The sequence below is a fragment of the Gadus morhua genome, chromosome 5, assembly GCF_902167405.1.
Source record: "Gadus morhua chromosome 5, gadMor3.0, whole genome shotgun sequence".
Classification (NCBI taxonomy): Eukaryota; Metazoa; Chordata; class Actinopteri; order Gadiformes; family Gadidae; genus Gadus; species Gadus morhua.
Genome location: NC_044052.1, coordinates 21,287,166 through 21,310,526, shown reverse-complemented (window position 1 = coordinate 21,310,526; position 23,361 = coordinate 21,287,166). Strand labels below are relative to the sequence as shown.

General features: G+C 50.6%; 1 protein-coding gene across 1 annotated transcript in view; it reads right to left on the bottom strand.

Moving 5' to 3' along the window:
• Positions 1-23,361, bottom strand: part of syne2b (spectrin repeat containing, nuclear envelope 2b) — a 159,466-nt gene that overhangs the window by 88,676 nt on the left and 47,429 nt on the right. Inside the window, exons 26-56 of the mRNA XM_030356047.1 lie at positions 22,350-22,555; positions 21,324-21,399; positions 21,072-21,172; positions 20,799-20,919; positions 19,399-19,689; positions 18,160-18,743; positions 17,151-17,306; positions 16,557-16,707; positions 16,066-16,224; positions 15,243-15,410; positions 14,717-14,818; positions 14,198-14,398; positions 13,613-13,820; positions 12,749-12,861; positions 12,330-12,532; positions 11,718-11,825; positions 10,836-11,118; positions 9,839-10,168; positions 9,250-9,558; positions 8,221-8,451; positions 7,743-7,859; positions 5,664-5,990; positions 4,793-5,140; positions 4,292-4,470; positions 3,585-3,801; positions 3,167-3,265; positions 2,581-2,745; positions 1,776-2,123; positions 911-1,050; positions 461-593; positions 172-345 (exon numbers count right to left, since the gene is read on the bottom strand). Of these exons, the coding sequence (XP_030211907.1) occupies positions 172-345; positions 461-593; positions 911-1,050; positions 1,776-2,123; positions 2,581-2,745; positions 3,167-3,265; positions 3,585-3,801; positions 4,292-4,470; positions 4,793-5,140; positions 5,664-5,990; positions 7,743-7,859; positions 8,221-8,451; positions 9,250-9,558; positions 9,839-10,168; positions 10,836-11,118; positions 11,718-11,825; positions 12,330-12,532; positions 12,749-12,861; positions 13,613-13,820; positions 14,198-14,398; positions 14,717-14,818; positions 15,243-15,410; positions 16,066-16,224; positions 16,557-16,707; positions 17,151-17,306; positions 18,160-18,743; positions 19,399-19,689; positions 20,799-20,919; positions 21,072-21,172; positions 21,324-21,399; positions 22,350-22,555 (6,348 nt within the window). The remainder of the gene's footprint in view (positions 1-171; positions 346-460; positions 594-910; positions 1,051-1,775; positions 2,124-2,580; positions 2,746-3,166; positions 3,266-3,584; positions 3,802-4,291; positions 4,471-4,792; positions 5,141-5,663; positions 5,991-7,742; positions 7,860-8,220; positions 8,452-9,249; positions 9,559-9,838; positions 10,169-10,835; positions 11,119-11,717; positions 11,826-12,329; positions 12,533-12,748; positions 12,862-13,612; positions 13,821-14,197; positions 14,399-14,716; positions 14,819-15,242; positions 15,411-16,065; positions 16,225-16,556; positions 16,708-17,150; positions 17,307-18,159; positions 18,744-19,398; positions 19,690-20,798; positions 20,920-21,071; positions 21,173-21,323; positions 21,400-22,349; positions 22,556-23,361) is intronic.

Genomic DNA, 23,361 nt, shown 5'->3' with positions numbered 1-23,361 from the left:
CCAAGATGAAGCCAGAACCAAGCATGCGTTGAGTAAGTTCACATGAATTAATTTGCTATCGTTACAACACATATGACATACGTCGCATAAAGTTAGTTGTATAATCCAAGTCAAATGCAACACAATAATCAATACAATGTATGTGGCAGATAAAGTAGGATTCAACCTTACCTTTAAGCTCTGGGTCAAGGTAGAAGACTTAGTGACTGCTGCTTGGAGAGCCTCTGAGCTCTCTCTCTCCAGTCGCTCTGCCTCGCCCACCTTCAAAGAGTCAACCAGGAACTGCCTGTGCGACAGCGCCTCCCGCAGGCTATGCTGCAGTTTCTCCCCCTCCTCTAGAGCTGCCTAGTGTCAGGAGACAACGAGACATGATCCATCTCTCACCACCACAGGGCACTGCAAAGCAGCTTTACATTTCTTCACCCACATATAAACAAGCACGCACACAGTATAGATATACCTTTACAGAGGTGGGAGAGTCTGTTGAAGGCTTGGTGAGATTCCATTGCTGCAGTGCCCTTAGGCAATCAGAGGAGCAGCAGCTGGTGTGCTTTGTGCAGGAATCCTGCCGTTCTGTCAGCCTGGACCTCAGACTGTGGATTAGATGTGATGAGATAATGTTACATTAGACAACATGAGATTCGATTAAAAAAGAATAGAACACAGTCGGTTAAATCGTACAGCATTATATTTGATTAGATGGGATAAATTATCTTTAGTTCAATCTGAATTTAATATATCAGATTCAATTAGCATGTATTTCATCAGATAAGTAGCTAAATTCAAGTTACAACTTGTTCTCCTAAGCCAATGTTCTGTTAAACCACTTATACCTTGTTCTGTGTTCGAACATAACTTCAGCGTAACAACATGAGAGGCATATGAGCAGTCGAGAGCACTGCTTGCTTACTCGTCGTTCTGCTGTTTCAGCGACTCAACCATGGTGATCGCCTCGGACGGCATCTCCTCTGTTGTCCCGGCGACACTTTTCACTTCCTGGTACAGCTCCTGAACTTTGACCCCCAGGCCTTCAAGCGACCCCTGACATTTCTACAGAAGAGTGGAGGGAACATTCTGTAGATTTGAACTGGGGAGCAGGATAGTTCAGTGGTTCAGATGACTTCCAGTCGAAAAGGCCCCGGGTTCGATCCCCGATGTGCTTAGTAAACATGTGGGCATCCTCGAGCAAGATGCCCCCTAAACCCCCCCCCCCCCCCCCCCCCCCCCCCCCGCTCCCTAATGAACTGTTTCTAAATTCACAGCGTTGCAATTTACAGCCTCAGCCTGTCAACGTAAAATATAGTCGCACACTAGCACACACTTAAAACGATTCAAAGCGCCATACACAGACACAGACAGACACACACACAGGCACAGACACAGAACCACATGCACACACACAGAAACACACACCTAAACACACACAGACACACATCTGAACAAACACGGACACACACAGACACATACCCATATAAACACGCGCACACACAGACACACACCCACATAAACACGCGCACATACACACACACACACACACACACACACACACACACATCTGAACAAACACGCGCACACACACCCACATAAACACACACACCCACATAAACACACGCACACACATAAACACACACACACACACACACACACACACACACACACACACACACACACACACACACACACACACACACACACACAAGGAAGGCCACCGGGGGGGGGCTCCACCTCCGACCTCCCCCGTCCGACCCCAGAGCCCCACAGGGGGGCGCTGTTACCTGGAGGCTGGTCCAGTGCTGCTGCAGCTGGGCGATGTGGTTCTGGGGCTCGCTGTAGCAGAGCGCCTGGTCCAGGGACCGCAGCTCCCACTGCAGCGCCGCGCCCCGCTCCTTCAGGGCCCGGCCCCGGCGGCCCGCCTCCTGCCCCAGCTCCCCCAGGCGGCCCTCGCACACCACCAGCCGCTCCCGCACCTCCTGCTCCGAGGTGGTGCGGAGCTCGTGGAGGTGGCGCACCTCCAGGCTGAGGGAGTCGCGGCCCCCCGGCGTGCACAGGGCCGTGAGGCGGTCGCGGAGGGGGTCCAGCTCCTTCATCTCCCGCTCCTCGCGGCCCACCGTCTGCAGGAGAGCCTGGAGGGGGGGGGGGGGGGGGTCAGAGGTCAGGTGTGGGCTTGTCAAAGCTGTGTGTCTGTTTGTGTATGTGTGTGTGTGTGTGTGTGTGTGTGTGTGTATGTTTGTGTATGTGTGTGTGCGTGTGTGTGTATGTGTGTGTGTGTGTGTGTGTGTGTGTGTGTGTGTGTGTGTGTGTGTGTGTGTGTGTGTGTGTGTGTGTGTGTGTGTGTGTGTGTGTATGTGGGTGTATGTGTGTGTATGTGGGTATGCGGTCATTAAGTTTAGCAAGTGTTGGAATTTAAGTGTGTGTGCATGTTTGTATTTATGTTAGGACTGAAGGTGTGTGTGTGTGTGTGTGTGTGTGTGTGTGTGTGTGTGTGTGTGCGTGCGTGCGTGCGTGCGTGCGTGCGTGCGTGCGTGCGTGCGTGCGTGCGTGCGTGCGTGCGTGCGTGCGTGCGTGCGTGCGCGCGCTAACCTTCAGCGTGTTGGCGGTGCTGTGCAGACCCTGTCGGTCGGCGGGCGGGGGTCCCAGGACCTTGACCTGCTCGCGGAGCCAGTCCTGGGCCGCCCCGTGCTGCTCCACCAGCTGGGTGAACTGGCGCTCCGTCAGGATGCCCAGCTCCAGGTCAGCTCCCGCCTCCTGCAAACAACGGGAGGATAGTCTGAGTCCTCCGAGCATTCGGACCGATACAGAAGGACTACATGGCAATCTACAAAATAAACAGGATGGAAAGATGAAGAGAGAAGGGTCTTAGACTAGAGAAGGGTCTTAGATCAAAGGAGGTACCCAGACTACAGGAGGATCTCAGACTAAACTGACCAGAGGAGGGTCTTAGACTAGAGGAGGGTCTCAGAACAAACAGTCTCGTCTGAGACCAGGGACTCAGACTAGAGGGGGTCTCAGAACAGACAGTCTCGTCTGAGACCAGGGTCTCAGACTAGAGGGGGTCTCAGAACAGACAGTCTCGTCTGAGACCAGGGTCTCAGACCAGGGACTCAGACTAGAGGGGGTCTCAGAACAGACAGTCTCGTCTGAGACCAGGGTCTCAGGTCAGACTCACAGTGAGCTCTGACAGCAGGCCAGGGAGGCACTCCTCCATCCCAGCCCAGGTAGGGTCTCTCCAGGTGGGGTCCTGGGTCTTCTCAAACACCTCCTCCGCCTGGTGGGAGGGAGTATTGCACAACTTTAAATATCTATTTACATGAATAAGGATACAAAAGTGTGAATTTACATATATAAGGGAAGAACAGTGTGTATTTACATGTATCAGGGTACAAAAGTGTGTATTTACATGTATTAGGGTCAGCAGTGTGTATTAATATCTATCAGGGTACAACAGTGTGTATTTACATGTATCAGGGTACAGTAGTGTGTATTTACATGTATTAGGGTCCAGCAGTGTGTTTTAACATGAATTAGGGTGCAACAGTATGCACGTATGTTTGCATGTATCAGCTTGTCTACATGATTGTCTCCACCTGTCTCCGCAGGGCTTTGAGGACGGGCCCCTGGTCCCTGGTGCGTTCCAGGAGGGCCCTGACGTCCTCGGCTGCCTGCCGCCGGTCCCCTAGGCCCGGCCAGGGGAAGAGCCGCGGCAGGGCGGAGCTCTGCCTCTGGAGCTCGGCCAGGCGCCCCTGAGCCTGGCAGCGCTGGAACTCACAGGACACCACGAGGTCCGTCACCGCCTTCAGCTCTCTGCTCAGAGGGGGGGAGGGGGGGGGGAGGGAGAGAGAGAGAGAGAGAGGGAGAGGGAGAGGGAGAGGGAGAGGGAGAGAGAGAGAGAGAGAGAGAGAGAGAGAGAGAGAGAGAGAGAGAGAGAGAGAGAGAGAGAGGGAGAGGGAGAGAGAGAGAGAGAGAGAGAGAGAGAGAGAGAGTGAGAGAGAAAAAATTCAAACATGAATACATGGTGTATGTTACAGCATAGCATAGCATATGATGGGGAGATCTGATTATTTTACATTTTCCTCTGAAAAAATAGCTGTTTTCCGAAATGTAAAGATTTTCTTATCTTTTATTTAGTCAATGCTTATAACTGCATTCCCTAATGTACATTAATGTTATTTAGTATACCCTTACTGTACCACATGAGCATAACATGACACATCACAAGACAGGACATCACCGGCCATGACGTCGCATGACATGACGTCAGGTGACATGACGTCACTTGACATGACTCCTGTACCTCTGCGCCCCCTCAGCAGTCTTCAGGAGGGACCTCCACTGCTCCTCTGTCTGTCTGACCGTCTGCTGCACCTCCGTCCTCCTGCTCTCCTCCAGGTCCTCACGCTGACACAGACTCTGTGCTCCTCTGCTCAGGTCTGACAGGAAGCCCTTGGCCCTCGACCTGGAGCCAAGGATCGTCTGGGAAACCACGGAGGGGGCAGAAGGTCATTGGACGAGAAACAACAGCATCCTATTTAAGTAGTACCTTTTATTATGTATGTGTATATGTATATATATAGGTGTGTGTGTGTGTGTGTGTATGTGTGTGTGAGTGCACGCGTGTGTGTGGGTGTGCACGTGTGCGTGTGCATGTGTGTGTGTCTGTGTCTGTGTGTGTGTCTGTGTCTCTGTGTGTGTCTGTGTGTGTGTCTGTGTGTGTGTCTGTGTCTGTGTGTCTGTCTGTGTGTGTGTGTGCATGCGTGCGTGTGCGTGTGCGTGCGTGTGTGTTTGTGCATGTTACCTGCGCTGCTTTGAGCCTGCTCTCTATCTGCTCCTGGTTGCCCTGGGTCACCTGGGTCTCCAGCGGGGCGGCCTGGTGTCGGAGCTCCTTCAGCCAGGTCCCAGCACTCTCTGCCTGGCCGCTGAACGCCTGCAGCTCCCTGGAGAGGGTGGACTGGAGCTCAGTCCTGTGGAGGACCTCCTCCGCCTTCTCTAGAACGCTTCTCCACTGCTCCGCCGCCTCCCTGACGGCCTGCTGCACCTCCTTCCTGCTGCTCTCCTTCAGGTCCTCACGCTCACACACGCTCTGCCCCCGTCTTCTCAGATCGTCCACCTTGCCGTCTCCTTCGGGCTTGGAGCCCAGAACGGCCTGGGATGAAGAACATAGAGAACATGGAGATGACCTTCCCGCCAGACATGGAGGACACCTTTAGATGTTTGAATCCTCTGGTGATGTGCCACTGGGACCGGGAGGTGTACTCACACAACGCTGAGGCTCTAAGGATAGTTCATCCTTTTCATTCATTTTTAAGCTCCGGACAACTGTTGAGTTTTCTGTGACTGTGTGTCATTTGCATTGCCTTGGTCTCTAATAGGCCATCGTATGTTAAGGTATCTTGCTATCTCCTTAAATTAAATGTAAAAAAGTGTAATGCATGTAAAAGTACTACAGAACTAAAAACAAACCGATCCTAGCAACTACAGCCACCCTTTACTGCCCTCTGGAGGCCACCAATGTGTTAATTCTGTTTTATTATATAATGGAATAAATTATTAATTATCAATATTTCATGAAGAAAGTGTATTATAACGTTCTCCCCCAGTAAATGAAGTGCACAGACAGACTAATTTCGTACATAGCCCAGGTGTTTTCACCCCATGTCCCTCCTGACCTGCGCAGTGTTCATAGATTTCTCTAGATCCGTCCGGTCCAGGGTGAGAAGGGCCTGCTGCTTATCTTCCAGCCAGGCCGTAGTGCTCTTTATCTGGGCACGGACGTCTCTAAGGAGCCCTTCCAGAGCACACTGCTTCTCCCCCTCTTCCACGGCCCGTTTGGCTGACTCAAGGAGCAACCGCCACTGTTCTTTCTTGTCCCGCAGGCTTTGCTGAACCTCCTCTCTCCTGCTCTCCTCTAGGTCCTCATTCTCACACAGGTCATTGACGCGGCTCTGAAGTGCTGCCATCTTGGCTTCTCCCTCTTGTTTGACGCTCAGGATGGTCTGGAGGTGGTATAAACAAATGTGAATTTAAAAGCCAAATCAATTGAATGATTGGCAAGGGTCTATCATAGGCTAGCAACAGCCAGGACAAGTTAGTAAGGGCGAGGATAGGTTAGTAAGAGCCACAATAGGCTAGTTATGGCCAAGATAGGCTAGTAAGAGCCAGGATAAGTTAGTAAGGGCGAGGATAGGTCAGTAAGAGCCACAATAGGCTAGTTATGGCCAGGATCTGCTAGTAAGAGCCACAATAGACTAGTAAGAGACATGATAGGCTAATAAGAGGCATGATAGGCTAGTAAGAGTCACGATAGGCTAGTTATGGCCAGGATTACCTAGTTAGGGCCAAGATTACCTAGTTACGGCCAGGATCATCCAGGGGTTAGGGTGTTTGAGACTCAAAAATGATGCTCAGTGTTCAATCCCAAATGTCCTCAATCTTCCCGTAGGCATCGTCTCCCCCTCTTGGGGCTTTTTCCGTTGGCGAGGCATTCATTGCCTCGGCTCTTCTTTAAAGATGCACACCTGCCATCCATCTTCAGTCGTCATCTCTGCTCTATGTAAACCCCGCTTCTTCACCCACTCATCGCCAGATTGTTGATTCAACCACACTGGCAGATAACCAGTCGAGGCTTTTGTGAACGTTGTATTTCAGCATACATTTCGTGTTCCATGTTTCCATGAGTGTAATTTCCGTGTTATTATCAACGTGTTCTCCAGAGACTCCTGGAGAACAATCTCTCATCAACCCAAAACCTTTATGTTAGTTTGTGGTGGAGGTGGATGCCCAAGATCCTGAAGTTGGCACAGTCCTGTTGCAGCCTTGAAGCTTCCTCCATCTGCTTTTTCTCCCGCCGCTTATCCCCCACTGAGTGGAACCATGACGTTGGGAACCGGAAGCTTCTCGCTGTGAAACTGGTTTTGAAAGAATGGAGGCACTGGCTGGAGGGAGCTGAACATCCCTTCATGGTTTGGACCGACCACAAGAACCGCGACTCCATTCAAACAGCTAGATGCCTCAACCCCGTCAAGCCTGGTGGGTGTCTTTTTCCCGGTCGCTTCAGCTTCAATCTAACTTACCTTCCAGGTTTCAGGAGTATCAACCCCGACGCTCTCTCCTGCCAATTTTTGCCTCTGTGGGGTCGGTTCCCGGCTTTGACACTATTCTCCCGTCGTGCCCTGAGGTGGCCGCGGTGATGTGGGTGATTTGTGATGCCGAACTCGTCCAACCTGACCCAGGTAATGGCCCTACTAAGCGTCACTTTGTGCCTGAGGCAGTCAGCTCCCAGGTCCTTCAGTGGGAGCACACCTCCAGGTTTGCCTGCCATCCTGGAATCAGCCACACTCTCTCTCTACCGAAGCGGTGCATCAGGTCCCATCTTCGTCAGTGTCGCAAGATTTCGAGGGGATGTTCGTTCCACTCTGCTCCGCTCAGCTGACCGCCACCGGTGCAACGCTGATCGCTTCCGGTCAGAGCCACCCAACTTCCTCCTGGGTCAGAGGATTTGGCTTGCCTCTGAGGACCCTCCCCGATAAGACGTCTCCAAGAAGCTTGCCTGTGTCTGCGCTTGGGTTCCCCGGTTACATCGTAATAAGATCAAGATGACCCTCAACCCATACCGGCCCTTAATGACATGCATCTGGATTTGCTGCAAGTCACTTTGGATCAAAGGGTCTGCTCAATGACTTAATAACAGCAAATTATGGAATCAAACTCTTATTGACAAACTCTCGTTTGTTGGTTTATAGGCTTACCTGTGCACTGTGAAGTCTGTCCTCAGCATTGGTTTGTTCTGCTAGAGTTGTGAGCTTCCGTTGTAGTGCTCCAATCCACATGGTGGCCTCTTGGTTTTGAGTGTTGAATTCTCTGAGCTGAATAAGAAGAGAGGAGGGGATTGATGTCATTGGGTGTACATCGTTTCCGATAAAACTGGTCAAATTGTCAAATATACAGCTTGCTTCATATTTTGACCATTATGGGACTAGCAGGCATGGTAGTATATATTTAGCATAGGCATATCTTGTTAGTACGATAGTTTCTAGCTAGCATTACTGCATACTATGAAGATTATATTCTGGTGTTTGAATTGTGTATTCTCGCTGTACTCCACACTCGCTACGATATTTATCAAAATTGGACAGTTCTGTCACATAGATGATTTATATATATATATTTTCATGCTTTTTAACCTCACTGTGACCTCAGCCGAGATCCTCAGTAGGTGTTCCTCACCTCCCCGTCCCTCTTCTCCGTTTCCAGGGCAACCTGGGCCTCAGCCTCCTCCAGGCTCTGTGTGGCGCCGGTCAGGACCAGCCTCCAGCGCTCCTCCGCCTCCTGCACGGCCTGCTGCACCTCCTCCCTCCTCGTGCGGTCCTCCTGCTCCAGCCGTCCACACAGACCCTGACCGCCCCTCCTCAGGTTGTTCACCTGCCGGTCCCCTTCGGGTCTGGAGCCCAGCACGTCCTGACAGAACACACCAAGACTTAGACACGTATGTTCCCCTCGTCACGTAATGTTATGGTATCTGTGGGCAAGCGGGAGAGTGTGGTGGCCAGAGGGTTTGACTCCCAGACAAAAGCTGGTTTGTTCCGAAGTCAAAACTGTTATACGACTCAACAGTGAATTGGTCATATTTGTATGTTTCCATTCCTTCTTCCATCAGGGCCTCAGAGACAGGGGATCAATGTCCTGGTTTGCTGCACTGGTAGGGTGTGATGGTTTAGGGGTTGGATTCCCATCCCAAGAATGAATGCACTTGGATAAAACCGTCCCCCAAATAGCCGAGCTAATGGACTATACCATTGAGGGGAAACCTTTCAGTAGCTGGTTTCTCAAAGAGATGTGAGAGTTTATCACTGTTGTCAACAGACATCTGGTGAAAACCGCTTCCATTTAACCCCAAGAACTCTGAACCTCAAACCTGAAATAAACACTGAAATGCCCTGACATTTTTAATTTTTAATGTTGTACATATTATTTTACATTGAACATATTGTACATATGTACATATTGTAAATACTGTTCCTCATATTGCATATTTAAATTGATTTACTTTTATTTTATATACACCATTTTGTTCTGCCTTACCTTTTTAGAATTTATTTATTGCAAGTACTACCCATCTTATTTTACCTAATTGTATCCTTGTGTTCTTGTTGCACCGTGGGTCGGAGATTAACGCAATTTCGATTCCTCTGTATGTCTGGCCCATATTTTGAAATTGTCAATAAAGTTATCATAGACTTTGAGTGTTCCTCTGACCTCCGCGGCGCGGCGCCTCTGCTCGGCGGGCGCGTGCCTGCCCAGCGCGTCCAGCGCCCGCTGCCTCTCCGCCACCCACGCCAGCGTCCGGTTCTTCTGCAGGTGGAAGTCCTCGGAGAGGGCGCTCCTCTCCGCCTCCCCGGCCCCCCGCAGGACCCCCGCCCACTGGGTCTCCACCTCCCGGAGGCTCTGCTGGACCTCCTGCCGCCTGACGCTCTCCTCCGGCTCCTCGTTCCCGTACAGGGTCCCGGCTTGTTTGCGGAGCTCCTGGAGTTTGGCGTCTCCGCCGGGCTTGGAGGCCAGGATGTTCTGGAGGGACCAGGGGAGGAACGGGTGAGGGAAGCTTTGGGTGACACGGAGGTTCATGCATTTGAGAAGAACGAGGCACATATATGCTCTATACATTATATACAAGGCTACTGACGTTGATAATAATGATCCATTTTTACAGACAGGTACATTTCACCTCGACCATTATCAAAATAATGACCATGTTCAGCATTTTCTATATAAATATGAACACAAAAATATAAATGTATTATATGGACTATAATTAATTGCATTGACATTCCTAGCTGTCCCGACTCACCCGAGGGATTTGCAGCCTTTCCTCAAAGGTCATGTGACCTCCGACAGACCTCAGGGTCTGGGTCTGCTGTCGGACCCAGGACAGGACGCTCTCCTTCTGGCTCTTGAAGTCGTCGAGGTTCTCCTCTACGGCCGCCTGTGTCTCGGCTCTGTGGAGGGACTCCTCCGCCCTCTGGAGAACGTTCCCCCACTGCTTGGCCGTCGCCTCGACCGTCTGCTGCACCTCCCTCCTCCTGCCCTCCTCCAGGTCCTCACACTTACACACGCTCTGCCCTCGCCGTCTCAGATCGTCCACCTGAGCGTCTCCGTCGTGCCTGGAGACGAGCACCGCCTGACAGGGGCAGAGCAGAACATTCCCATGAGACGAGAACATCCGAGCTCGCTGTGGAGGTACCTCCTTCTGGTCCGGGGGAACCAAGGGGAACTAGTGTGCTCACTGTGTAAGTTATACCACTGGTAGCGACCAATTCCAACATGTGGCCTCTGTGCTACACATCATGCCTTTACTTCAAGCCACATTTCATCACCTTAACCACTATCCTGTCCATAAAGGCACGAAAAGACTCCCCTGTGAGGCCAAAGCCAAGGGACCTTCTAGCAATGATGTTTAATTTGCATCTACCTGACCCACAGAAGAGCAGGAAGCTCCAAAACTAACATGATCAAAATTGTCTGATCTTGGGCGGTTCCAGGTCTAACTATGTGGGCAACACCCCTTGTTGGTTTTTATGTTATTTTTAAGTTGCGTAATGTTATTACTCTGTTTGCGACACAATCAAACAATACCATACAAAGAACTGCTGGGGGAATAAAAGAGGTGAAATGACTGCTGTACGAGAGACCTAATACACACCATGCACACTACAAACACTCTATGCCCTACAACAGGGAGTAATACAAAAAATTACCAACTGTCCATACGGTCTACACACACACACACTATACACACACATGAAACACATGACACACACTAGACCTCCTCTAAAAATGTCCCTGACCTGTGCTGCCAGTTTGACCTCCTGGTGTTGTCCCTGGATGTGGGGCGAGGCCAGGCCTTCAGCCAGGTCTCTGATCCAGGTCTGGGTGCTCTCAGCCTGGGTGTGGAACTCCTCCCGCTGCCCCTCCAGGTCCCTGCGGGCCTGGCTTTGCTGGTCACCGAGCCGGGTCTCCAGGTTGCGGTAGCGCTGGAGCAGGTTGTCTCCGTCCTTCAGCAGACCGTCGGCCCTCACGCCCTGCCGGCGCACCGCCGACAGGAGCTCCTCCAGGGACTCAGCTCTCCCCCTGCACCGCCGCGGGAGAGGAGAGCAGCCGTCCGTTAGTTAGTCGCCATATTATGAAGGTTTGAGGGTGTGTGAGATGTGTGGAAGTGTTGTTATTCAAGCTGTGGATAGTGTTCTACAGGGCCTGGTATCAGTGGTGCAGACTGAAGAGGTGTGGATCATGTTCTGGAGGGCCTAGTCTTGGTGTTGCAGACTGAAGAGCTGTGGATCGTGTTCTAGAGGGGTTAGTGTTGGTGGTCAGAATGATGAGGCGTTGATCGTGTTCTGGAGGGCCTAGTCTTGGTGTTGCAGACTGAAGAGCTGTGGATCGTGTTCTAGAGGGGTTAGTGTTGGTGGTCAGAATGATGAGGTGTGGATCGTGTTCTGGAGGGCCTAATGTTAGTTCTGCAGACTGAAGAGGTTTGGATCGTGTTCTAGAGGGGTTAGTGTTGGAGGTGCATATGGAAGAGGTCTAAATCGTGTTCTAGAGGGGTTAGTGTTGGAGGTGCAGACTGAAGAGGTTGGGATCATGTTCTAGAGGGGTTAGTGTTGGTGAAGTAGGCTGAAGAGGTCTGGATCGTGTTCTAGAGGGGTTAGTGTTGGAGGTGCAGGACCTCATACCTCTGGTCTTGGAGGTCTTTGAGCAGACGGCTGACTTGGTCTGATTCCACAGAGTCTTCCTCCTTGTTCTTCAGCCACTGTTGGAACGCATCATACTGCTCCTGAAGACTGAAGGTCAGAGATCAGAGTTTAGAACACATAAATGACAACACAGGATCAGCTGAAAAACAAAAATAAGCCCAGAAAGGAAAAATGACCAAACTGACAATGAGGCAAAAAAATGTGACTCATCAAAGTCGCTCTTCATTTAATTGTCAAATACTTCAGTATTTAATATAAGGGTGAGCTTAACCGGAGCGCTAACGCTGTCCACCCTGATGGGAGCTCAACTCAGGCCCGGCGCTATATAATATGACACCCTAGGCGAGATTTCCGAGGGGGGGGGGGTGGAGCTTCAGCGCACTTCAGTGATGGTTTCAATAACAATTCAATAGCTGTAGTTCCCTCGTTCGCCCCATTCCCCGTTCCATTTCGAAACGTGTTTGGACAGCATGATTTAGTTTGCTTGTTTCATTAAACGCTTTTGTCGCCCCCTACGCATTTGCCGCCCTGGGCAACTGCCTAGTTCGCCTACGCCTATCACCGGCCCTGGCACAACTACTGGAGCCCTACCTCTTGAACGTGTTGAGGGTGCTCTGCATCTGCTGCTGGCGGTTGCTGCAGTGGGTTGCGAAGGTGGACACCTCCTTCTGCTGCTCCTCCAGCCAGGAGGTGAGCTCCTCCAGGACAGGGGGAGGGATCTGCTCCCTGCCCCTATCCAGACGCTCTTTCAGCTGGGCCAGCCGTCGCTCGCTCTCCCTGGCCTCCAGGAAACCCTGGAACACCATTTAGAGGACACAGGTCAATATTAGGAATATCACATGAAAGGCATATTGATGTTCACAATCTCTATCCATCATTTGTCTACCAAACAGCTACAAACATACTGGGTACCTATCCATTCTCTCTCTCTCTCTCTCTCTCTCTCTCTCTCTCTCTCTCTCTCTCTCTCTCTCTCTCTCTCTCTCTCTCTCTCTCTCTCTCTCTCTCACCGTCAGTCTGTTAAGGGATGTCTCCACATCCTCACGACTCTCTGGATTCTCAAAGCACTCGTTGATTGACAGCTGGAGGTCCTGGAAGAACTCATCAAACCTCTGGTTGTCGTCTGGAACAGCAACACAGGGTCAAGGTTACAAAAGGAGTGTTAGTTGAAGGTCTAATGTTGACAATAGCTCCAAAGATTAGTTTCTTTAAAGTGGCCTTTATTGGTTTCTGGTAGCTAGGGGGCAGTAGAGGACTGATACTCAAGAATGGTAATGTAAATTAATCATGCAATTAGGTTTATGCTTTAGATGTTGTTCTGTGGAGAAAACTACATAGGGAAATGTCTGCCGCAGTTTAAAATCAGAGGTCATATTACAAAAACTAGGTTGCAGTTTGCTTGTTTGTAATAATAAACAGAAGAGAGAGTAGACACTGGATGAGAAAATGCATGAAAACAGTGAAGAGTGAGTTTTAGAGTGAGTGCAAATATTGTGTATTGAAGAGTGAGTTTAAACATTGATCGTAACGGTTGAATATAAAGAGTGAGCGTTAAAAGTGAACTTAAATTGAGTGAAAAGAGTGAGCATAAAAGAGTGAGTTTAAATAGTGAATATTAATGAGTGAGTGTAACGAGTGAGTAATAAATTTGGAGAAATAAAGAGTGAATGTGAAGAGTGGTAATTACGAGTGATTATTAAAGAGTGAGTTGACAGAGTGAATGTAAGGTATGTGTGTGAATAGTGAGTGAAGAGATTGAGTGTAAACAGTAAGGATAAAGAGTGAATATGAAGAGTGAGTGTGAGGAGTGAGTGTGAAGAGGGAGTATGGAGAGAGTGTGAAGAGTGAGTGTGAAGAGTGAGGATAAAGCGGACCTCTGATGGCGGTGGCCAGGTCCTTCCCCTGGTCGTCTCTCCTCCTCTGGATTAGCTCTCTGCCGAGGGAGAAGGCGTGTTTGAGGCGGTAGGCGTCCTGGGTCAGGGGCTCCAGGGCCTCGGGGCTGGCCACGCTGGAGATCAGGTCCAGCTCCCTCACCACCCCCTGGGCCTTCTCCTCCTGGAAGTCCAGGTCCTCACTCAGATCCTGGAGACACATGAGCAGGACCACGTTCATGTTAGAGGCATACCAAGGCTATAGGGAGCGAATAACGTGCACTTCATCTAACGGCCGGTAGGCGGCGCCCGTTTTAGGACGCAAATAGACCCGCAATCATTTTAAGGGAATGGGAAGAATTCTCGTGATCATTTTTCTTTGTTTTTTTACGATGTCAGTAGCGTTTCGTCCATTTTAGTGTACTTTGAGTGGTCCCCTTTTGCTTTCATTTTTTTTTAACGTTATTAAGGAGTTAATATTAATGTTAATTGATGAATATAAATACGGCTGGATGCCTTATAAATCGTTTGCGCTGCCGCTCCCTATCATACCCTTATCAGGACTCTGTCTTCAGAGCCGTTTCCTACCTGTAGTAGGGTGTTGGCCCGGGGCTCCGAGGTGGAGACGTTGTTGATGGAGGTCTGGATGTTCTCCACGGCGGCAGCGCACTCCTGGATCTTCTCAGCGAGGTGTTTCTTCACAGCCATCAGCTCCTCAAAGACGTCGGTGCTGTCGCTGAACAGCTCCTGCACCTGCTCCATCTTCTTCCTCAGCTGGGTCTCCACCACCTGAGCAGAGGGTAGGGGAGGAAGGTGTGTCCAATAGGAGCCTGATAAGAGGACCAATGGATCACAGCCGTGGTGGATCGGTAGTGTTTCAGGCCGACGTAAAAAGGGTTTTTAAAACAGCGGTTCTTCTGCAAGTTCAGCCGCCGTCGAGACGGTGCGTTTGTCAAGAGTGTGAGGGAGAAAATGTATTCACCAACTTTATGTTACAATTTGAGTCATCGTTGATACATTTTTATAAAGTCGTCATTCTGTGTCTTTCGTCTTTCGAGCAGGAACTTTGTACATGTGCTCATGTCATGTTACTTATATCATGTTCACCTGTAGCTCCAGCGGAGGATCCTGGCTCTGAAGCATCTCCTGGATCTCCACCGACTTCTTATGGAAACGCTCAATGTTCTCTTCGTGGCTCTGGATCTCATCCTGGTGACACAGGAAGCTCAGCCTTCAGCTTTTCAAAGTAAATGCCGGAAACTGGACTTTGCTGCACATAATATACTAGCACAACCACTAATCCAGGAGCAAACACCCTAACATAGAATCAACAACCTGCATTAGCAACAACTATTTACTTTCCATCCATTCATCCAAAGTGAATAACAAAAGTGGATGTTTTAAGATGAATGTCATTAAGAAGCAGGTATAGTCTAGGGGCCTACAAGTAGCCCCACACCCTAACCTCGAGCCTATCCTCCCACACCATCACATCTAACCATTCTTCATTCTTTTGAATTCATTCATTTATGTCTATGTTTTTGGTGCGTGCGTGTTTGTGTGCGTAAGCACCTGTACGTGTGTGTTTGTGTGTGTGTGTGTGTGTGCGCCTGTGTGTTTGTGGGGTCCGTACCCTCATGTCCAGGACCTGCTGCTCGCTGTGGAAGGGGTGGCTCTCTGCGAACACGGCCAGCTTGGCCGCCGCCCAGGCCTCCACCTCCGCCCCCAGCCCCAGCTGCCTCTCCCACTGCTCCAGCGCCACCTGCAGGTTGTCCATGTACGACTCGCTCTTCTCCGTCACCTGGAACAGCACACCAGGTTAGACAAGGTTAGACCAGACCAGGTTAGACCAGACCAGGTTAGACCAGGTTAGACCAGAGCAGGTTAGACCAGACCAGGTTAGACCAGGTTACAACAGGTTAGACCAGACCAGGTTAGACCAGACCAGGTTACACCAGGTTAGACCAGACCAGGTTAGACCAGGTTACACCGGGTTAGACCAGACCAGGTTAGACCAGATCAGGTTAGACCGACTAGTCCTGGTTACACTAGCCTAGATGAGACCAGGTTACACCAGACCAGGCCAGGTTCGACCAGGTTAGACCAGGCCAGGTTAGACCAGGTTACACCAGATTAGACCAGACCAGGTTAGACCAGGCTAGACCAGACCATGTTAGACCAGGTTAGACCAGGGCAGGTTAGACCAGGTTAGACCAGACCATGTTAGACCAGTTTAGACCAGGCTAGACCCTCCCAGGTTAGACCAGACCAGGTTAGACCAGACCAGGTTAGAACAGGTTACATCAGGTTATTCCAGGCTAATTTAGACTAGGCTGGACCCAACCAGGCCAGGTTAGACTCACTAGACCCTCCAAGGCTAGACCAGACCAGGTTGGACCATGGAGCGAGCTACAGAAACAGGAGGAGCCCTAATCGGGGAGTTCCCGGGGCCTTACGTCCAGCCAGCCGTCCATCAGCACGTCGGACTCGGCCTCGAACGGGGCCTCACTGCAGTCGGGCATATTCTTGAGGTGGGCCGTCAGCTGCCTGGAGACAAACCGGACCTCCTCCATACGCACGCCCACGCCCCGCAGGTCCTCCTTGATGTCGTGGACCTGCACGCACACACGTACGGAGGGCCAGAAGGTTCAAACCACTCCTCGTTGTGGATGTGGACTCATCCGTGCACATTTCATTTATTTCCATACCCAAATTGGTTTGTATTAGATTTCACATTAATGTTTTTGGTACATTCACGTTTTTTGTAAAAAATAAGGCACACATCCTTTTTTTCTGGATTTATATTTCGTCATCAAACCTTTATGTTTATTACTGCGATTTATTTTAATTTTATATTTAATATTTTCTTAAGCAGAGGCCGGAATCAGCGAAGTAAATCCAAACAGTTTCCCGTTCAGCGTTGTCGCGGTGATGCGTGTCCCGTTACCTTGGCGATGAGCCTCTGCAGGTTTTCCTTGCCCATGTAGGACGCCTGCTCTCCCATCACCTGCTCCGCCTTCTGCATGGTGCTGCTCACGTAACCGCGGCAACCCTGGAACTTCTTCAGCAGTTCCATCAGGGTGTTGCACTCCTCCAGTCTGCCAACAGGGGGAGCAGTGGTCAGTGTTCTGAAGGCCCAAACATGCCCCAACGCCACGCTTGGATTTCGCACCGCACGTCAAGATCAACATTTATGAACACGTTTGACCGTGTTTGACTCCGGCCTTTCCAATGTTTGATTTACAAATCACCACCTTTGAGGAAACAGTACAGCCGGGCGTCTGTCTGCTAAGCCTACTTACATTTGCATTTACACTCCTCTGCACTCAGCTAGGAGGAGCCGGGGATCAAACTAGCGACCTTCTGGTTGCCAGTCAACCCGCTCTACCTCCTGAGCTACTGTCGCCCCCATTTTGTTGTGAACGGAAAAGACCCCGACAGGCAACACACGCATTGATCCAGCCATCAAAACCCCTTTTGAAGCAGTCCCTCATCCACAGAGTCTTCATCCTCCTCCTCCTCCTCCTCCTCCTCCTCCTACCTGTCCGTCACGGCGGCCTGCGTTTCCTCCCACTGGGCCTTCAGAGGCTGCAGCTGCTCCTCTGCTCCTCCCCCTTCTCCGTGGAGGTCGGTCAGGGTCTGGAGCTCTGAGCGCTGGGTCTTCAGCTGGACCTCCAGGTCTGACAGAGCCCTCAGCCTGGACACACACACACACACACACACACAAAGGCATAATTATAAAAAATCCACAATGTCTTGTTTTTAAACGATTTATGATAACTTTATGCTCTGTAAGGTGACCTTGGGTGTCTTGAAAGGCGCCTGTAAATTAAATGTATTATTATTATTATTATTATTATAAGCACACACACACACTGGCCCGCACACACACACACACACACACACACACACACACACACACACACACACAGGCAGACGCAAACACACACACACAGGCCCGCACACACACACACACACACACACACACACACACACACACACACACACACACACACACACACACACACACACACACACAGGCAGACGCAAACACACACACACAGGCCCGCACACACACACACACCTCAGACACAGGCAAACACACACATACACACACACACACACAGAGGCACACACACACACACACACACACACACACACACACACACACACACACACACACACACACACACACACACACACACACACACACAGGCACCAGACACACACACGGCTGTGGTTAGTGGTGAAATGTATATTGTACATCCATTTTCTTTCTGATATTTGTTATACTCAGTCAATGTATCAATAAAATATTTCAATATTCTCTCTGCTTCTCTGTCATGTAGAAAAAAAAGCACAACCACACCGATACACAAACACACACGCATACACACAGGCACACATACAGACCCCCCACCGCGCACACACACACACACACACACACACACACACACACACACACACACACACACACACACACACACACACACACACACACACACACACACACACACACACACACACCGCGCCCCCCCCCCCCAGCCCACCTGTGCTGCACCGCGGGCACGTTGGGCTCCTTCAGCCCCTGCTTCTCCGCCGCCTCCGTCAGACGCCTCATCTCGCCGAGCAGGCTCCGCCCCCTCAGGCCCAGCGACCGGGACTCCGCCTCTCGGTGGAGGCTCCGCTGCTGGCCGCTCACCTGGCGGTCCGCCTCCTCCAGCCGGCCCTGCAGCACCAGCACCATGTCCAGGCAGGAGGCTGGCGCCCCGTCCCGGGTCACCACCAGCCGGGCCCCCTGCAACAGCACGTCCAGCTGGGGGGCCTTGTCCCGCAGGCTACCCACGCTCTGCCGGCTGAGCCCCAGCCTGGCCCGGGACTCCTGCAGCAGGGCGGGGTCGCTGCAGGGCGCCGACTGCACCCCGGCTACGTCCTGCTCCACGCTGCGCAGGGACATGAGGAAGCGGTCCAGCGCACGCGCCGCCGCCTCGCTCTTGCGCACCTGCTGCCGGAGCTGGTCCAGGCTGGCCCGGTGCGAGGCCACCTCCTGGGACAGCGAGGCCAGGCTGCTGGAGTCCACCGGGTCCAGGCGCGACAGCTGGTCCAGCTCGCTCTGGATGCTGTCGTCCAGCTCCTGCAGAGAGGCGGAGATGTTCTCTTACCTCGTCTGGGGCGGCGGTCAGCTGCCTGGTCTCGGTTTATCCCGTTTAAAGTAAGCTCGATGTTATCCTGTCTTAACTTAACCTCACTTAACCCATCTTGGTTATTGTTAAATTTATCTTTAACTAAGGTTAGTTTAATTTATGTAAAGTAAGATTGTTTTCTTCTTAGGTTAACACATTTGATGTAAAGTTAGTTAAGCTTTTCATTTCAGTGAAGAATGTAACTCTTGATTGTGAGTATTACATGCATGTAACTCTAACATAGTAAAGTTTATATGAATGTTTGTAACTAGCATAGTAACGTTTGCATGAACGTATGTAACTCTAACATAGTAACGTTTATAACATAGTAATGTATGTTACTCTAACATCGTAACGTTTGTATGAATGTTTGTAACTCTATATATATTAACGTATGGTAACGTAGTCACGACTATAATAACGTTTGTATGAATGTATGAATCTATATATTAACGCACAGTAACGTTGTTACTTGTATATAACGTTTGTATGAACGTATGTTACTCTTGAGTAACGTATAGTAACATCTATATTAAGGGTGGTATGGATGGATGCATCTCTTCCATGTGGGCGTGTCTCTTCGTGGCGTGGGCGTGGCCGCCCCACCTTGATGTCGCCGACGGTGCTGCTGGCCAGGGTGAAGGCGGAGACGTCCTTGGGCTGACGGAGGTAGCGGTCCAGCCGGTCGATGAAGTCCACCATGTGGTTCTGGGTGGAGTCAATCTGCCGCAGCGCGCCGCCCAGCGCGCCCCCCCGCCGCTGGAGCTCCACCAGCTGGGCGCGCCAGCGCTCGCGGAGCTCCGCCCTCTCCTGCTCCGCCCCGGGCCTGGCGGTGCCCTGCTGGGGGCACTGGGTGGAGAACTCCGACCACAGCGCCTCCGTCTCTTGCCTCAGTAACTGCGGAGGAAAGGAGGGCGATTTCAACCACTGAGAAACGGTATCTGACTTTTAAAAGCGTTTGACACTTTTTTGTTTTTAAGGGAAGCCCGAGCCCCAGACTCCGCCTTCAAAAGGTGCTCTCAGGTGGAGTTCATTCTGGGCTGTGAGCGCCCCCTTCAGGTCACAATCACTAAGCGCAGGACAAGTGTGTTGCATCAACGCTCATCAGCGGGTGACCCGGTAACCACACCAGTCCGTCAGAGGTGCTGCACGCAGCCAATCGTGTTGCATAGTTTTGTTTACTTCAAAGCATCCTGTGGGAGTGTGCGTGGGTGATGGCTGGTTCAAGCAGCCTCACCTGAGCGAGTCGGAAACTGACTCTGGGGCTGGGCGAGGCTGCACTCCTGTGCAATTGAGCAATCAGTGTGCACAGGATAAACCAGCCATCACCCGAACAATCAGGGAGAGATCTCTTTCATGGAGGCCATGTATCATCATCTGCAAACATAACAATAAACCGGTCTCCCAACATCGCCGCCATGCACCCTGTGTCAGGACCAGTGTAAGCCACCTAGGTGGCGGGTAGCATTGGACATGGTTACAGGACCCGGAATATTGCCCAGCGTGTAAGTGGGGGTTCGGTCACTGCAAGCCATTTCACAACACATCACCACATGTGAGAATCTGGAAATAGCTTCCGTGTCTCCCCAGATGTATGCTAGCTAGATCAGAAGTGTACGGCCCCTTCAGCCACGGACAGCGGCTGCGTTCCAAATGCAAAACCTTTGTAATACGTACTGCAGCTACCCTTACAAAGTACGTAGTATTGCACGCAGTATGCATACAATTGGGAGGCACTACAGGGGATGATCAGGACGATGGTAGGGCCACCCACGTATCACGAGGAGTGTGGGGCAGAAGAGCAAAAGAAAGCTGCTGCATGCTGGCTTGCATACTGCTACATGCGACCAGACGTAGTACAACATCCTGGTATTTTTAGCATACTGCATTTTCCATACTATGATTCGGGACACTTAATCTATCCATACTATCTTTTTCTGACATACTGAATGGTCTGGTTGGACACTCTCGCTTGTGATGTCATGCGTGGCCGTGTGACGTCACACCTGTATTTCCTGGAGCCGAGTGTGCAGGCCTTTCAGGGAGACAGAATCTCCGGAGAGTTCCTGGAGGATCTGTTCGTTTTTGGCCATCTGAGCGAGCAAAGACTTCTTTGAGTTCTCGTATCTGAGTGGAAGAATACACAGAGGTTAGCAAACGAGAGAATGATGGGTTGTCTTTTTGCTGCCAATGCCCGATGCTCCGGTGCCCCTTCGATGAGATGGTGCGTGTGATCGCAGTGAACGGTGAATTGTGACGCTCGTGTACAAACCGCTTACCTTTCTGAAAGCTCCCTCTGCACCAGGTCTTCCTCTACCGAGGGCTGCCTCTCCATCTCACTCCTCTCCTCACTACTCATCTTCACCATCACGTTGGACGCCTACACACGCACACACACACACACACACACACACACACACACACACACACGCACACGCACACGCACGCACACACACACACAGATGAGTGGTGGTGCCCCAGTAGGAGTGGTTCATGTCTGGGTGTGTATTGTGTTCGGTGGCGGCTGGTACCTCAGCTGGGCCCGCTGGTCGGGCGCTACTGGTCTCCCGCTCTGGGACTGCGTCCTGACTGGGTTTGGTGGGAATTCTGGGAAATAATCAGTGAATGACCATAATCATTAGTGGAAGTGCTCAAATAAAATGTGTAACTGCAGTTTCTTTATTTGATTAAATTATTGATTAGTATAAGTGTGCGTAAATTCTTGGTTCTAATTGATTCGCGTTTATTCTTGCTTATTCTGAGTGTACATTTCATTACATTACATTGAGGGCATTTAGCAGAAGCTTTTATCCAAAGTGACCTCCAAAGGACATTTGTCAGAAGAAAGAGAAACAACAATAAATCTCTGTCGGTACAGTAAGGAGGTGCATAGAACCAAGTGCCAAGCAATAACAATCACCAGGTTAACCCATTCCCCTTCTACAACAAAGATAGCTAGGATAAGACGCTATATGGTGCTATGTACTATTCCTAAGTGCCAGGACGTACAACATACAATAAGTGCGTACATTAAGTGCCAGGACGCACAACACACAATAAGTGTGTACATTAAGTGCCAGGAAATACAACACACAATAAGTGTGTACATTAAGTGCCAGTACACAACACACAATAAGTGCGTACATTAAGTGCCAGGACGCACAACACACAATAAGTGTGTACATTAAATGCCAGGACACACACAACACACAATAAGTGCGTACATTAAGTACAAGGACCTACAACACACAATGAGCGCTTACATTAAGTGCCAGGACATACAACATTGCGTACATTTAGTGCCAGGCCGTACAACACACAATAAGTGTGTACAATAAGTGCCAGGACGTACAACATAAAATAAGTGCTGACATTAACTGCCAGGGCGTACAACATAAAATAAGTGCGTACGTTAAGCACCAGGACGCACAACACACAATAAGTGTGTAAATTTAGTGCCAGGCCGTGCAACATACAATAAGTGCGTACATTAAGCACCAGGACGCACAACACCCAATAAGTGCGGGACGTTATCCCACAACACCCCCGGGTCTCACCCGGTCTCGGGGGGCTGCGTCGGCGCCGGGGGGTCCGCCTCCCCGCTGAACTGCCTCTGGATGGCGGCCAGCCTCTTCTCACACTCCCTAAGCTGGGCCTGGGCGAGGCGGTGGGAGTCCTCTGGGCTCAGGGTCCCACAGAGCTCCCTGAGGGCCTCCAGGTGCCGCCCCGCCTGGGCCGCGCTGCCCTGCGCCGAGAAGCACTCCTGTAGGGGAGATGGAGGGGGGGGGGGGGGGGGGGGGGGGGAGGGGGGGAACGTCAGCCGGGGCGGGCCCAGGTTGTGACATCACAACTGGGAGCGGGGGCGTGGCCCTCCCAGTTGTACGGTCTTTTAATCTCTACATCTATGTATCTATATGTCTCTTTATACAGATATCTATAGATAAGATATCTATGTTATTCATTCTAGACGGGAAATTCTGATAATAATAATAATGTATCTGATAATTCATACCATGATATTATATACTATGTAGGTATTCAACGTTTAACATTGGGAATGTGTAAAGTGTTATTTATGTTTAGTTTACTTTATGTTTTATACTACTTTGATTTTTTTAATCCTATTTTTTATTACCTCTTCTTGTATGTTGATTACATTTAGTTCCTATAAGTCCTAAAATGTGCACTGCTGTTGAAATTCCCCTCTTGGATGAGTTAAAGAGTATTCCTTTATCCAAGTCACAAGACAGCACTGTTTCCTTTGTGGTGGCTCTTAAATCCAAGACAACGCTGCGAATCAACCACAGCTAGCACCACTTACAGAGCTGAAACAAAGACCCCACAGTACAAGACCTCATTTACCCAGTCGCTCGGTCCCCTGCTCCAGGTAAGCAGAAAGAGGAAGGAAAGAGAAGAGATAAACAGAGACGCCCCAGGATTTGACAGATCCACCAAAGCGCCCCAGCGAGGGAGTTTCCTGCGAGTCTTTTGTCTACCTGTGAGTCTGCTGCTAATCTTGAGCCTAACAGCGTATCACACTGTAGAGCAGCTGTGTTAAAGGCTTCCCTT